The sequence below is a fragment of the Staurois parvus genome, unplaced genomic scaffold, assembly GCF_062004578.1.
Source record: "Staurois parvus isolate SC_StPar_1 unplaced genomic scaffold, SC_StPar_1.0 ptg000031l, whole genome shotgun sequence".
Lineage (NCBI taxonomy): Eukaryota > Metazoa > Chordata > Amphibia > Anura > Ranidae > Staurois > Staurois parvus.
Window position 1 is genome coordinate 7,415,504 of NW_028317827.1, and position 16,595 is coordinate 7,432,098.

At 39.8% G+C, this 16,595-nt stretch overlaps 1 protein-coding gene across 1 annotated transcript in view; it reads right to left on the bottom strand.

Moving 5' to 3' along the window:
* Positions 1–16,595, bottom strand: part of LY75 (lymphocyte antigen 75) — a 143,164-nt gene that overhangs the window by 61,204 nt on the left and 65,365 nt on the right. The window contains exons 3-6 of the mRNA XM_089659877.1: positions 15,139–15,309; positions 13,337–13,501; positions 3,943–4,053; positions 385–528 (exon numbers count right to left, since the gene is read on the bottom strand). Of these exons, the coding sequence (XP_089516003.1) occupies positions 385–528; positions 3,943–4,053; positions 13,337–13,501; positions 15,139–15,309 (591 nt within the window). The remainder of the gene's footprint in view (positions 1–384; positions 529–3,942; positions 4,054–13,336; positions 13,502–15,138; positions 15,310–16,595) is intronic.

A 16,595-nucleotide genomic window follows, 5' to 3' on the forward strand; every position in this document is an offset into this window, starting at 1 on the left:
TGGAACTCACTACCCCAATCCATCAGACTTTCACCTACCCTCCTCACCTTTAGGTGCACCCTAAAAACCCATCTCTTCAGGGAAGCCTACCCCGCCCTCACCTAACAGCCGATCTCCTCCAATCCTCCTACCACTCCATCCCCCACAGCCACTTCCTCCTGTACCACTACCCCCTCCTTCCTAGATTGTAAGCTCCAAAGAGCAGGCCGCTCGAACCCCTCGTGTATTGTATTGTCACTGTATTGTCTCATATACTGTCCCCCACTATAATGTACAGCGCTGAGCAAACTTTTTGGTGCTATATAAATACTGTATAATAATAATAATAATATATCTATATATATTACTGTATAGCATGTATTTATGCAGCAATAGTATACATACTGAAAGAGTCATCCGATGAGCTGTTTGCTGGCTTCTTGCAGATATAGGGCAACGATGCGTCACAAGGGTAGGCATTCCACGTTCTGGTGTTCACATTTAATCTCCCACAACTGGAGCCATCCAGAACTGAAAAAGCAGTTATACCTGCCAGGAGAAGAAGGACAGCTTGCATTAGAGTTTAGCTGCAACCAGAATAATTGTGTTAATGTCCTAACAAGCCCAGCACACTACAAGCAGAAACACATCAATTAACAAGTTATCAAGGTATTGTGTTCTGCTTTTGACACCTTTGTTCAAAAAGAAGCTTGCAGGACACAATTACTTCAAAACACTGAAAACTGTCAGATACATGCCCTAAATTCAACTGGCCGGGCTCAACTCTATGTAACAGTCATGTGAACAATGGCCTAAGACGCAGAGAGTTCATCATGCAGGCAAATTTTTCAGGGAGGAGATCTTAAAAAATGTAAACAATATTTGACAGTAAATACTATATCTGTGAAGGTTATATTAATGTAAATGCACAGATCAAGGGACTGCTACTACTACTAAAGAAGAATGGAATAATACAGGTTGGTTTGGCTCTGCAAAACTTTAAGCAGCAGAGTTGCCTTTCCTACTTGTATATGAATGGGAATAATACAGTGGGTACAGAAAATAATCACCCCCCCCCCCTTAATATAATCACATTTTGTTGCTTTGCAGCCTGAAATGAAGCCAGTCAAGTTTTTGTTTTATCCAGTGGTATAACATCCAAGTGAAAGATAAAACACCAACATGTCAGACAGAAAAATAAAAAATAAAAAACAATCACCCAGTTGGAAAAGGGATCACCTCCCTCCTAAAAATGACTTGTAAACTCAATGTGTTGTAGCTAATCATCTTTTCAATGGCACCAAAGCCATTTGACTTTCTACTGCGATCAGCAGTAGTCAGCATGAAAAGAACGTTCCTGGAGCATTTCAGTCCCTGATAGTGCAACTGAAGCAAACAATCAGTTTGCTTCAGATCTGTCAAAAGATCCATGTGATTAAGTTGTGGACAGGCACAAGTCAGGAGATGGATAAAAAAAATTTCAAAACTTTTACTAATGCCTAGAAGCACAGTGAAGTCTTATTAAAAAGTGGAAGGTCTTTGGTACAACACAGACCCTCCCTGGATCAGGAATTCACTCCAAACTGAATGAAAGAGCCTCGAGGAAACTGGTACCAAGAAGCCTACAGCAACACTGAAGCAGTTGTAGGAATTTATGACAAAGAGTGGTCATTGTGTGCATATGACAATATCACAAATTCTCCACTTAAGTGTCTTGCATGGGAGGGTTGCAAGAAAAAAGCCACTCCTCAAAAAGGCCACATTCAATCATGGCTGAGCTTTGCCAAAACATCCCTTGAAGATTCTGAGGCCACATGGAAAAAGGTGTTGTGGTCGGATGAGACTAAAATTTAATTATTTGGCCTCAACACTGAACGATATGTCTGATAGAAATCCAATAGAGCTCATCATCCAAATAACTACAGTAAAGCATGGAGGTGGTAATATCCTGTTATGGGGGTGTTTCACTGCAGGAGGGACTGGAGCACTTGTCAGGAGAGAAAGAAAGATGAATGGGGCAAAATACCTTCAAATTCTTGGGGAAAATCTGCTGCCAGAAAGATGTCAGTGGGAACATGACAATAACACAAAGCACACAGCACAAATGACCACACAGTGGTTGAAGGACAAAAAAGGTGAATGTCCTGGCATAGCCTAGTCAAAGCCCAGACTTAAACCCCATTGAAAATCTGTGGAATTACATAAAGAACTGCAGTCAACAGTCACCATTAAATTTACCTGAACTTGAGCAGTTCTGTAAAGAAGAGTAGGCAAATATTGCAAAATCTACAGACTAAAGGCTCTAATTAAAGCAAAAGTTGGTTCAATAAAATACTGACACAAGGGGGTGATCCTTTTGCCAACTTAGTGATTCTGTTTTTTAATTTTTTAAAACTTTTTTCTGACATGTTGGTGTTAATATCTTTCACTTGGATGTTATAAGTTGCACTGAGAAAATAAAGCTGGATAAAACAAAAACTGTGTCTGTCTTCATTTCAAGCTGCAAAGCAGCAACATTTTAAATGGGGGTGATTCTCTTCTATACCACTGTATATATGGGAAAGAACTAACAATAATATGTCGTCAAGGGTACATTGTTTAAATTCGCTCTACTTCTTTTCGGTAAAGCCACCCATACACTGGGATATATTCTTGCCTTGAATTTCACAAACTATGTCCTGGGGCCAAAAATCAAATGAAGGGCCTGTACTGACATGCTTTGCACATAAATCGTTTCTAAGACCATTCAGAATTCATTGATAGGTGCATTTGGTCTGCAGATGACCTGATCTGCTTCAAGAACAACTTGGATTCCCAAAGACTTGTATAGAAATGCAAACAAAAGTCAAACAACACAGTCTCTAATAAGGATTTTCAGAAAGCAATCAAAACCAAACTGCTACCCTCTAAAAATCTGGACTAGAGGTACTATGGGACTCTCTCCGGCTGCAGAGAAACGACAGGTCTTCATATATCCTTCTGACATTATCCAGAGAGAACACAACAACATTTGGTTTTTCAGATTATTCATCTCTGGGGTCACATAAGAAGAAATCTGGGACTTATGGCTTCAAAACTGGTCTATTAAAGTGGTGATAAACGTTTTTTTTTTTTTTTTTAACAAAAAACACAAGCACTCCTCTTTGCAAGTTAATGCCATAATGTGCTAGAATGCATTGATTACTAGCACATTATGAAAGACTTACCTTTTTATGAAGCCTTCCACCACTTCCATCTTCACCCAGTCTTCCTTCTGGATTCGCAGGCTCCGGCCATTTGAATGGCAAAGCCACAATGATGTCACTCCTGCACCCAAGGGAGTACAATCGCTGCACAGCGTTCTGAAGGGACGGAACAAGTAGGCTGTGCCTTCAGTGCGCATGAACCAGTGACAGCGCTGACTGCAGAAATAGTGAATATCTCCTAAACAGTGCACTTTTAGGAGATATTCTTCATACCTACAGATAAGCATTATTATAAGCTAACTTGTAGGTACAAATGTCCAGTCCGGTGTTTATTATGGCTTTAAATGAAATCCGTTAACTCTGGCCATACATTGACTGAAATTTGGCTAGTTTAGAAGTTGTATGATTGACTTCTGTCAAAGGGACATGCTATAAAAAAAAGGTTTCCTGATCCGAGGGCTGCAGCCAGTTAGGTTGGGGGTGGAATTTCTCTAACAACTTTGTTGGCTGCTTACTGATGGAAAAAGCAAAATCACCAGTCCATGGCCAGCTTTACTTTCAAAAAGGGACTTTTGTTGATACTGTATCTATACTTTTGACCATATGGGACATATTTGGATATATGTTGTATCTGTAAATTTCCAACAAGTACTGAACCATAAAATGGGATATATGTATTCTACACCAGAGCCAATCTCCCAAGATACACAAAAAACACACACACACACACACCAACAGCTTGACATGGACCACATTTGTTGTCATCGAACTGGCATACCTTCATCCCAGTTGATGAAATTCAAGGGGCTATTATCAGACCACTGCCATCCACTTGCACTTTCCAAGCGATTAAGTCCAATCCATACAAAATCAGGTGGATCCTCCTTGTCTGAAAATAAACATTTTGTCAATTACTGCCAAAACATAACATTGAATAAAATAAAGGCCTAATTAAAAATAAACAGAAAATGTATGTCTTGCAAGCAATACCTTACTTGCCAAGTGCTTTAAAGTTGAGCTCTGGGATCAGAAAATCTTGTCTTAATACAAGAGTCAGATGTATTCTTTCTTGAATCTTGGTATACTTTGTGTATTTCTTCCAGATCTGTACTGTAATCCAATGTGAAAATGTTGCCTCTGGTTGGGAGTTTCCTGTAATGAAGACCAGTCACTGCTGCGCTCTCTCCTTGAGCATGGTGACTAGTCTGGTCTCTGGCCCTTCTACAGTTTTCTGCAGGCAGGTTGTAGTGGGTGGGGCCTGCTGGGTCCCTCCCACAGCTCTGCTCACAGTGATGATGTCACTTCTACTTTTATAAAGTAAAATCAGGGTTTGTAAAGGCAATTAGGGCACACAAAGTGGATTTATATCCTTTGTGGCTATTGAGGAATATATTGATATGAAAGTGCTTTTGCTTGAAGTTCAGCTTCTCATTGATTACAGCAACCTACAAAGTGCACAGGAACAGTACAGTAATCCACACTTCTCTGGACATTGGCAGGGCTGATCACTTCAAGAGGGAACATATCTAATATTACCGGTTGCAAGAAGATAAAGTATATAGAGGCAAGGGAAATATCTTAAAAATCTGGGGATTTTACAAATCAGGGTATTTCTATTATCTGGTATAATATGAATAATAAAAGATGAAAGGAGAACTTATTTTAATGCAGTTTAACAAAAAAAATAAATAAATGCACATTTTTTGCAGGTAAAAAAATGTGCATTTACTATTTTTTTTTTTTTAGAAGCCTTGAAAGCATTGCACCTGTGATCAGCAGATCACTGGTGCCATGCAGATCTCTTGCAGACTGTCAGTGTAATCTGTCTGCCTGTACATCGTATGAGCAGACAGTTTTATAATGACATGAAAAATCAATGAACTACCAGAGGGCCAAGAGTGCCATGGTGGTTCATCGAGAACTACAAGCCGACAGCTGCAAAGCCTTTTGGGACTTGGAGTCTTCCCATTCACAGAGCACTGTGAATGGAAGACATGGCTGCGTTTTTTAAAAATTAAAAAGAAAATCTCCCACTAGCTGTCACAACAGGGGATCGCAGGGGAGGGGGTGGGGGCCGGAACAATTGTAACATGTTACACCCTGAATATGGGTGTAACATGTTACAAAAGGTGAACTTATCCTTTAAGTTAAGGTCAAATGCTGACTATCACACTTTGCCCATTGTATTACAATTCTGATTTTATATTTCCAAGTTTACCTTCAAGGTTTTTGCCTCTATCAAAAGATCCTTTTTACAGTTTGCTTGGAACACTCTACTCAAAGTTTCAAAAACACATTTCTATTCTCAGGGCCAATTCATACTGACTTGGGCTAAAATGTATGGAAAATGCATGTGCATTTCCATCCATTTTAATCGTGTTTTAATGCTCGCCAACGTCCATTGACATAAATTTGACGTCCGTTGACATGCATGCACAGCGTTTTGGTGTAAATAGAACACATTTGAAATGATTGTTTTTCAGATGTCCTCCCGTTAATCTGCATTTTACAGCTGTGCTAAAACGCAGATCAACGTACTGGTGTAAATTGGCCCTCACATGTTGGTTTCATCAGTGTAAATAAATTCAAAATTATTTACCTGTTCAACTGCCCAAAATGGGGAATATGACCAATTTCAACACGATGTAATGCAACGTGGCAACGGGTTTTAGAATTAAAGTAAATTAAATTAAGTAAACCCCACCTTGTAAAAACAACCCATTCAGTTTAAAATAGAAATTAAAGACAAAAAAACATATGTGTATACATATAAAAACATTATCAATACTTTTTTTCCCCATATTTTTAAATAAGTTACCACATTTCCAGTTCTCAGCTGCATAAGGAGCGAAGAGAGCTAGGAGAGGAGAAAGAGCAGCACACTGGTCTTTCCAGTGAATGGCTGTGCAGGGGGACGCGTGCCAGGACAAGCCTGATCACTGGAGGAGAGCAAACTGAGCTCTCAGCAAGGCCAGAAAGCTGACCACATTGTGCTCTCATGCCTACTGTGGTCAGGTTTTATAAGGAAAGCAGAGGGACTGGAAGAACACCAGTCACATTGTATTGCTTCACACAAAAGAAGCAAAACAAAGGGAACAGGATAAATTTCCATGATAGTACATGGTACAGCAGGCATATATATCAAGAATATAAAATGTTGTGGTAACCCTCGTTGTTCCAGTTCTTTATTTTACTAAATATTTGTACTCATTTGTATGTTTTTATGAATTTTGTAATTGTGAACATATATGTACTTGTAAACTTCTGTACAGCTGTTTAAGCTCAATAAACAGTTTAAAAATGTATGCACAACTTTTAAAATTACTGTAAGGGCTCGTTCACACTTGACTGTTTTACCAACTCTTGCCAAACGCCCCTATAGCGTTTGACGCGCAGTTCAGCAGCGGTTGCTAGGCGTTTGCCGAGCGTTAAAAACGCCCTACAGACGCCTATAATGAAGTTTAAATGGTGTTACCGCTACCAGGCCGGCGGTTGCGGAGCGGCACCATAGACTAGAATAGGAGGCTTCAACGCCTCCTGACTCGACCAGAGGCGTGTGTTTTGCCGTTAGAACAGCACCATGTGCTGCAATGTGCAGAATTGTCCGAGGCGTTTGTGAAGCGGTACAAACGCTTCCCGAAAGCCTTTCTGCCTCCTGCACACAAAGCTAGTGTGAACGTAGCCTAAGCAGGAATTTTTGATGACAGTTTTTTTTTTAGTTTAGGACTTCCAACCTGCTGGTTCACAGTGATTGCACTCAGCCTTTCAGCTAGAGGAAGCCTGCAATGCAGACACACCACTGATGCCTACATACATTACAGCAAATTACACAACAGTGTAAACTTCCCTGCTCAGAGACCTGCCAAGACAGGGGCGGACTGACAACTCATGGGGCCCCCGGGCAATAGGGGATCATGGGGCCCCTGTGTCCTTGCCCAAACTCAAAAAAGCCTATGAAAAAGGTACCAGGGGCATCTCATGGGGCCCCCTACTGACCCCGTGCCCTCGGGCAGTGCCCGAGTTTCCAAATGGTCAGTCCGCCCCTGTGCCAAGACTAACATGGTTAAGGGTAACTGTTCAGAGTGCAGGAGACAATAAAAGTACATTAGGCCTTCCATAAATATACTTCCCCTGACTACTAGAGACTAGGAGGGACAGGGTAACAGGGAAAAACATTAGCTGCATTCTGTATGGCAGGCAAATACATTAGATAGTGTTAGGATTTGCTTTACTTTTCGTTTTTACAAACCACTGTGTGTAGATTGTGGGAAGCCCTGCCCCCGCATACTCCAGACACAGGAAAAATGCATCCGTTGCAAAAAGTAGATAGCCATTATTAATTTTTTTTCCCTTTGTCTATTCTTGGAGTTACTGGTTTCGAGATAACTGACCACATGCATCTAATTTGCCATATAACAAATGTGAGTCATTCAAAAGTCCCCAGCACATGATTCATGCCTAAAAGTCTGCTCATTATCAGTCAACAGTAACAAACACAAAATTAGGACAGGGGAAAAAAAAAAAAAAAAGAAGAATAGAAAGACTGTACGTAGGCTCCGCATAAAATACATGAAAGAGAACTGTAACATTTTACTCTATAGTACATATCAAAGATACATTTCACACGTACACGGCTTCACTTGGTGTACTTTAAAAAATGAAATCATATGGGCAGCAGTGTGCTGAAGCACAAATGCTTGTTTGACTGAAATAAAGGGCATGACATGTCACATTAAATTGAAAACCAATATGTACACCCGGTTCCAAATGATTATGCAAATTATATTTTTCTCATTTACCTAAATAATTGATGTAAATAACAGTCAGCATAATTCTCATGTTATCAACTATTAAGAGTACAATTCACATTTTACTGAACAAACCTTCTAATGATAACAGTATTTTTTTTAAATATAAAAAAAACTTACAATGCACTGTTCCAAATTATTACGCACAGTAAGTTTCAAAACACTTTATAGGTTGTAAAGAACTGAAAATTGTCATTTATTGTGTTTGCAGCATATTTACTGAAATCAAAAGCTATTTCAATCAAACTTTTAACAACATTTTAACTTTTTAAACATTTAAACAGGTCACGTTACATTTTAACATAGGACCCCTTATTTGATAGCAGCTTCACAAGTCTTGCATCCACTGAACTTGTGAGTTTTTGAATAGTTTCTGCTTGAATTTGTTTGCAAGATGTCAGAATAGCCTCCCAGACCTGCTGTTTGGATGTAAACTGCCTCCCACCCTCATAGATCTTTTGCTTGAGGATGCTCCAAAGGTTCTCAATAGGATTGAGCTCAGGGGAGGAACGAGGACACACCATGACTTTCTCTCCTTTTATCCCCATAGCAGCCATTCATGCAGAGGTATTCTTTGCAGCATGAGATGGTGCATTGTTATGCATGAAGATGATTTTATTTCGGAAAGCATAGTTCTTCCTTCTGTACTAGGGAAGAAAGTGGTCAGTCATAAACTCCACATACGTTGCAGAGGTCATCTTACACCTTCGGGGACCCTAAAGGGGCCGACCAGCTCTGCTCCCATGATTCCGGCCCAAAACATGACTCCGCCTTTCTGACGTCACAGCCTTGTTGGAACAGGGTGGCCGTCCACCAACCATCCACTACTCCATCTATCTGGACCATCCAGGGTTGCACAGCACTCATCAATGAACAGGACTGTTTGAAAATTTGTCTTCATGTATTTTTCTGCCCAATGCAGCCGTTTCTGCTTGTGAGCATTGGTTATTGGTGGCCAAATAGAAGGTTTATGCACAGCTGCAAGACTCTGGAGGACTCTACACTTTGATGTACGTGGGACTCCAGAGGCACCAGCAGCTTCAAATATCTGTTTGCTGCTATGTAATGGTATTTTAGCAGCTGCTCTCTTGATCCGATGCATGGATCTGGCAGAAATCTTCCTCAATGTGCCTTTATCTGCACGAACCCGTCTGTGCTCTGAATCAGCCACAAATCTCTTAATAGTGTGATGATCACGCTTAAGTTTTCGTGAAATATCTAATGTTTTCATACCTCGTCCAAGGCATTGAACTATTTCACTCTTTTCGGCAGCAGAAAGATCCTTTTTCTTCCCCATATTGTTTGAAAATGGTGCTCTGCTTAATAATGTGGAACACCCTCCTTTAGTAGTTTTTCCTTAAATTGGGCTCACCTGCCAATCTAATTATCACAGGTGTCCGAGATTGTTTTCAGTGATCAAAAGAGCCCTGACACACAATGCCATCCATGAGTTAAAGTGAAAAACAAAATATTTAATCTTTGTGACACTTAAATAGAATTTGCATAATAATTTGGAACAGGGTGTAGCGCTAATTCACCCCACATGTACACAAAATATATAATAAAACTTTATGATCAAAATAAAATCCTCAAAATAAGTTCATGAGATGTGACTAAAATTTATATAAAACCCATGTCCGTGGGAAGAAACTGTGCCACAAAGGAGAAGAAAAGGGATCCTCCACTGTCACCATTCAGCCTCTGATCAGAGAGTATGACCAAAGGTCATGCGGTCAAAAAGTAGAGGACAATGTAAATAGCAGGACAAGGTTTTCTCTAATGTTTATGGAGCAATGTTGCTATGATGAAAAGTGATATATATATATAAATATAAATAAATTCACTATGCTCTCCTATTTAATAAAAAAAATTCAACGATCGTAGGTGAAAAATTGATGATATATAAAAATTCCTTGTAGTGCGACATACAGCATACCACACACACCCCTCAAAAGGGACAATATTAAAGTCAGAAATGCTCCACCAGGTTGAAAAATACTTGCAACTGCCTTTTTCTCTGCAGAAAACTGACTTTTCTTTTTGCACATGTGGGGAGTTTAACCATCATTCCATGTGCTCCAGTGATTTTCCCATTCCTCAACGGATATCTGAATATTACAGATAATGGTGTTTTACATTTGATCTTTGGTTTACATTAGCTGCGTAGCTGTCCCACGCTCTCAGATTTTTTGGGGAAAAGAATCTCCCAACAGTTTATTGATTTCAACATATCTAAAAATCCAACTTTCTTTCTTCTACATCATAACTCAATCCCAACACACAATCTTAAGACACCTCCCTAACTCTGCCAAGCCTGCATTCCTGATTGCTGGAGGAGAGAATGTCCAGAATCAATCCAGTTGTGGCTACAAAGAGTAGCGTTATTAAGAGGATGGAAGACCTGACACACTCCTCAAAGAACATGCAAGAGGCCTTCCACGAAACTTTGCAACACTGGCATATGTTTGTGTATTCAGATGAAGCCAAATGGTAAGGGCTGGCGTGGAGTGAAAGGTGTGGTGTTTGAGGGAATGGGGATTGTAGTGAGGTGTAACCCAATGTCCTTAGACCCCATGTGGCCCCTGGTGGCTTTCCCCTTTTTTCTTCTCTCTAAAATAAATTTTTTTCTCCCTTCTCTCCATTCCACACAACCAACAAGACTCTACCCCTTTCCATTCCTTTAACTTTTTCCTCCCCTGCACTCAAGGGAACTGCAACCCTAGTTCCTAATCTTTAGTTTGGTATCCCCAGGTTCCACCCTTTCATTATTGGTTACTTTGAATTCTTTCTATTCCAATAAAAGCAAAGGGCTTGAGAAGATTGTTGCAGCCAGAGTATTATAGCTCTTGACTGGACCTTGTTCTGCACCAAGGACTGGTAATGAACATTGTGCTTCTATTATACCAGAATACAGGTTTACTCGAGACACCTTTGAGCTTGCAGAGATTCCCTTTACGATATATGTATGCGGTCTGTTTGGAATACCTATGGTGCAAATTGTATTAAAAAAGGTTCACTCTCTCATGTATTCTCATTGACGTCTGTAAATAATTTGAAAAAAAAAAGTTGTTGCGTATAACTGCTCTGTCTTTTGTTTTCAGTATGACAATCACAAGAAACTTGCCAAACTGCACTGAGCTCTCAGCCTCAAGTCACAAGAATCTATTGTAACCTCTTCCCTATGCAGCAAAATGAAAGTCACTGCTGCCTCCACAGCACATGATCCTACAGACTGCACACTGTATCCAGCATTCAGCTCTACTTGTAGGCTGTTTTTCAGCAAAGACATCTCCACTACTCAGTTATCACAAAATCAAAGATGTGACAGTTACTAAAACATGGGTATTAAAACGGAAAATTCAGCAACAAGTCATAAGAGATTTCCGGTCAGGCTTTTCTGACATTACAAAGCGGTTTATTAACCAAGATGACTATGGAGTACACAAGTCAACAGGCAAAGCAGCACATGTTCAGTGGCAGCAAAATAAAGTTACATAAAAACCTATAATATCCTGAAAAAGAGGTCTAGACTCAATTAAAACGGTTGCTAGTTACCAGACAAGTGGCAAGGGTTGTTCATATATCTTTACTAATGTTGAAACCTGCCTTGTAGTCCCAATTTCCATTATATTGGTTGCTTAGCTTTCTAAATTGCATGTGTGGTCAAAATGTAAAATCATATAGTATTTATTTCCACATTGTACTGCAATTATTTCTAGCCTATTCATGTGAATTGGAACGCTCTTGAAGTTTTAAAACTTGCTTTTTGCTAAAGAGGTACACAGCATGTCTGCGAGCTCCCGAGCTGTGTGTCTATGGAGCCATAGACTTACAGAGCGGGACTTAGCCCCACCCCCAAGTCCTCCTTACTGCACTTGATTGACAGCAAAAAAAGCCAATGGCTCCTGCTGCTGCTCAAGTGCTGTATAAAGAGGGGAGAAGAGATGCAGCCGTGCACAGCTCTGGATCTATTCTCCCCTCTCTTCCTCCTTCACGCAGGGAAGGGAGGGGGCAGAGAAATAAAAATAGTTTTTTACCGTAATGCAAGAAATGCAGCAAGTTTATTTTGGACTGTCAAAAAATAACTATTGTTTGTATGGCTTTAACAATGCTCATATTATAAAATGAAAGTATACTGTGACTTTAGATTTCCTTCAATATTATTGTGGCCAGTGTTAAATTTCCAGAAAAAAAGACATTAAAACAATCATGTATATACTCAAAATATTTGTGATTCTGTTTACCCCTTATCTGAGGTTCACACACCCTTCTGGCACACTGCATAACCTGGAGAGTGACACCAAATCAAGGTACTCCTACCAATTTTTTAAAATCTTGCCACAATTTTGGTTTAAAAATGCACTAAAGGCAAATAGACAAGGCATACAGCAGGTAAAATACGTATTGGACACATCACCATTTTTCTAGGTAAATAAATTTCTAAAGGTGCTATTGACATGAAATTTCCACCACATGTCAATGAGTGTTGACTTTGCAATCAATGCAATCCATACATACAAATAAACCAAAACTAATAGGTTTAGAAGTGATGTGTAATAAATAAAATAGAGTGACACAGGGAAAAAGTATTGAACATATGAAGAAAGAGAGGTGCAAAACGGCATGGAAAGCAAGACACCAGCTGAAATCTATCAGTAATTTGAACGCAATCGTGCCCCCATTTGACTTCAATGCAAAAATTGCCAGCCACAATAATTACATTTTAAAAACTGTCTGTTTCAGTTTTCGGCCAAGTGCATCCTGAATTTTTGGTTTTGGTACCAGGATTTTCACAAGCCACAAAATGCTTAAAAAAAAGCAAAATGTAGCATTGGTTTGAATGTTGACTTAAAACTGGCAGCAAAGTATCAGATTAGTTTTTCAATTCAATATATAAAATGATGTACAAGTAAAATTAGTTATTATATAAATATGTCAAATATGTTAGTGTAGTAAAGTGAAGCTCCAGGCAAATATCTGAAATCCTCTGGGGTGTAGGAGCCGTCTGCAGGAGAACCAGATTATTTACACCAACATTAATGCTTTCAGATAATACCAGTAAAGATAACCCTATGGCTCCAGCATGGTCCACTTTCCTCAATTGGCCAAGAAAGGACAGTGACTAGGGAAGCAGAAACTTGGCAGTCGCTTTTGTTCTATAATTACTCATCTGACAGCGGAGTACCATTACTCTGTTGCAGAAGGTGAATTGCTGAGCCATGCACACAAGAGATTCTTGCTGGTATAAACATGAAAATATATAACATGGATATACAGCAGATTAAGATTTTTTTTTCCCTGGTGCTCCTCTTTAAATCAGAAATGACATAATTTCATTCAATTTGAAAAGTAAACTGTTCTTACCTGTGATAAATGTCAGCTCCTCCTCACTGGTTATGCTGAGTAAATCTGCCCCCTGGCTTTTACAAGACACATAGGCCTCCTTCCACCTGAGGCTGGACTGGGCGTTGAACTGGTAGCATTGCTGCAGTGTGGGGTATTGTGTCCATGTATGATTACAATCATGCACTAAAAAAAGTAAAAATAGAACAAAACCATAACCAACATTTCTAAGATCATGCAGCAGAACATATGGTAAGGCTTGGTATCTACATAAATCATGACTGGTGACAACTGCAAGACGTATGAATCACAAATGCAAGGTTTGTCAAAATTTCTTGTTACCATTTAAGTAAAAGAAAGATGTATATAGAAAAAAAGTGAAGAATCAACAAAACTAAAAAGGACCAGTCTGAAAGTAGCACACACGGGTTTATGCACTAAAGCTGGAGAATGCAAAAATCAGGCTCACTTCTGCACAGAAACCAATCTGTTCCAGGTTTTATTGCCAAAGCTTAATTGAACAAGCTGAGGTTAAAAGCTGATTGGCTACCATGCACAGCATTTTCATTGTTTTTTGCGTTTTCCCCAGCACTGCCTACTAGTAGTCCATTGTTGGGGCCTTTTCACATGGGCAGATCGATCAGGTCCACCTCTCCATTTTTCAGGCGGACCTGATCAGACCATCCATTGTTCTCTATGGGGAGGCATTTATTTTTTTTTCTCAGGAGCCTGCAGAGTATTGCACCCACAATCTGTGGATCCTGAAAGCAAGGTTAGGGTCCTGCAAACTCTTCCTACAGCTCTGTACCCATACCTCTGTACAGGTTGTCAGTTTCAGAGCTGTGGGAAAAGAGAAGGGACGTGTTCCTTTGCTGGTGCGCAGGCCATTGATACTACAAGACTATAAATATTTATTGTATCTTTGGGTTTTTATTTGGTTACCTTGAGGTGCCAGCTGCTATATCAGGAAGCGCTTACTATATTTGTTTTATCACTGATACTACAAGACTACCTGCTGAGGTGGAAGACAATACTTGTAGTTTATTCATTCACAAATCTCTGTAAATAAATGATGCGGCGATTTTAAAATGTGACAGCGGCTGCAGAAGGAGAGTAACCTCCGCCTGCTGTCATGGTGGGGGCTCAGGGGGTGAGAGGAGCTTCTGCATAGTGATGTGTTACATCCCAAATATGAGTGCAACATGTAACATGTTACCAAAGGTGAAAATACCCATTAAGTTAACTGCAGTCTGCTGCATAAATTAAATAATGTGTTTCTTTCTGGTGGAACGAAATGTGCAATCTGTGCCTAGTAATCCCTTTAATAAATTAAGATCTCACAGGGGATTTGGAAATCTGTCCACAGCTAACCAAACACATCAGATATTGGTTGGTGTGGGTGAGATTTGACAGCCAAACCATTTCCAAATATAACCCCCCCCCCCCACACACACACACACACACACTTAAAAGGACTGTCTTATTTTGACCTGGTCTCATCTAACCTAAGAAGGCAGTGATAAGTTTGTTTCTAATCAAATAATCACTACAATTAAGGCCCTGTAGGGGGTAAAATAAGTTAGGGGTATTGCCTCTGGAAGGTTTCCTGTATATGCGGTTTCTTCCGGTAGCTTGCTCATTAAAGTTACTGTATGTTTCATCATCATCGGTACGCACCCAATACTTTTGTGGTTTGTGTGCGCTGCGGAGTGGAGACTGACTCCTGGGTTTTGGCACCTGGCTGTGCTTGCAGATCAGATGAGCGTTTTGAGATGCGGTGGTGCATATCTAGATCTTCTAAGAATTCGTAAATAATAACTCACCTGGTTTCATACAGTTTCCCCATTTTCCATCAGTGTCAAAAATTCCAGTGGTGGAGCACCACTCGCGATCTTCCCTGGTGTCATAGATACAGTCATGGTACCAAGTCCCATTAAATAAAAAGGGAAATTCGCAGGGTTTTCCATAAGAGTTTCCTCCGGTAGTATACAAAACTGAAAGAGGAGAAATAAAAAGTGAAACCAGATTTGCCATGTCAGAATAAAGGGGATTTCATGATTTCCTAGAAAGAGCACAAATTAAAAGTAGTAATTCTTTGGTCCAGTACTCATTCTTGAGAACTATAAAGAAGAGATGTAAAGGAACATAGAAAAGCAGACAGACTTTGGGTACGCATCCCTCTTAAGGTTGAGATTTCATTTTAATGTACACACAGCCCTAAAATTAGGAAGATATATTTGAATTTTAAATTTAATACACTTCCACTTCCTGTCCTGGAGACACAACAGAAACTGAAAGATCACTCTAAAGTGAAGGGCAACCCTATCTTAGCCCCAGCTCACATATATGCGAGTTGGACGTGTTTTGAACTGCATACGATTCACATGACATGTGAACCAAAAGGCTTTCCTATGGAGGTGGTTCACATACAGTATGTGCTCGTCAGCCGCAGTGCGATTTTAAAGAGTCAGGTACGATTTTCAGCCTGTTCAGGTGCGATTTCCAATGTTATATTCTAACAATTTGCATTGGAATTACACCTGAACTACTGAACAAAATCGCACAGGACTCTTTTTACAAATTGCACTGAAACTGGCCCTGACATATGTGAACTCAGTCCTAGGCAATCATGATGCCAAATGTCTGCAATGCACTTGGTAGGCACAAACCATGTCATCTTTGGGTGGGCTGTAAGTGCTATAAAGAAAATAATATAAAAAATATAAAAGCTTACATATTTCATGTCTGTGCAATTGAGGACATGGCAGTGTAATTTTTTCAATTTAATTTGGAAAGCTAAGTGGACACTGTAGATTATCATGTTCAAAAAGCTCCACCTCACTAGATTCAATGCTTGACAATAATAATCAAATCGAAACACAAAATTACCTGACATTTCACATATGTCTACTTCCAGATTGGATGGACTCTTAGGTGAAGAGACCTCCGTCCACGACAGCATGGTTTCTTATACCACTTTCCCTAAGGACAGAAGCAGCATACATGCAGCAAACACCTTCTTTCACCCTTTACATCAAGTTTCTGAAGAGCCTGTTATCCATCCCCTAGGGCGACCATAAAACAGGCTTTCCGCAAGACAAGGCAAGGATTTCACCCATATTGGGCCTGCATTTGTGAGTCACTCTTAAAATATAGAGCTTGGTGTGGATCCTAAAGTGTCCTTCAGAGAGATCTGCACATAACACTTTAGAGAACACTTCATGATAAAAGAAGAGCTCAATCATTTTTCTTTAACTGGTTGTATAACCAGGCTGTCAAC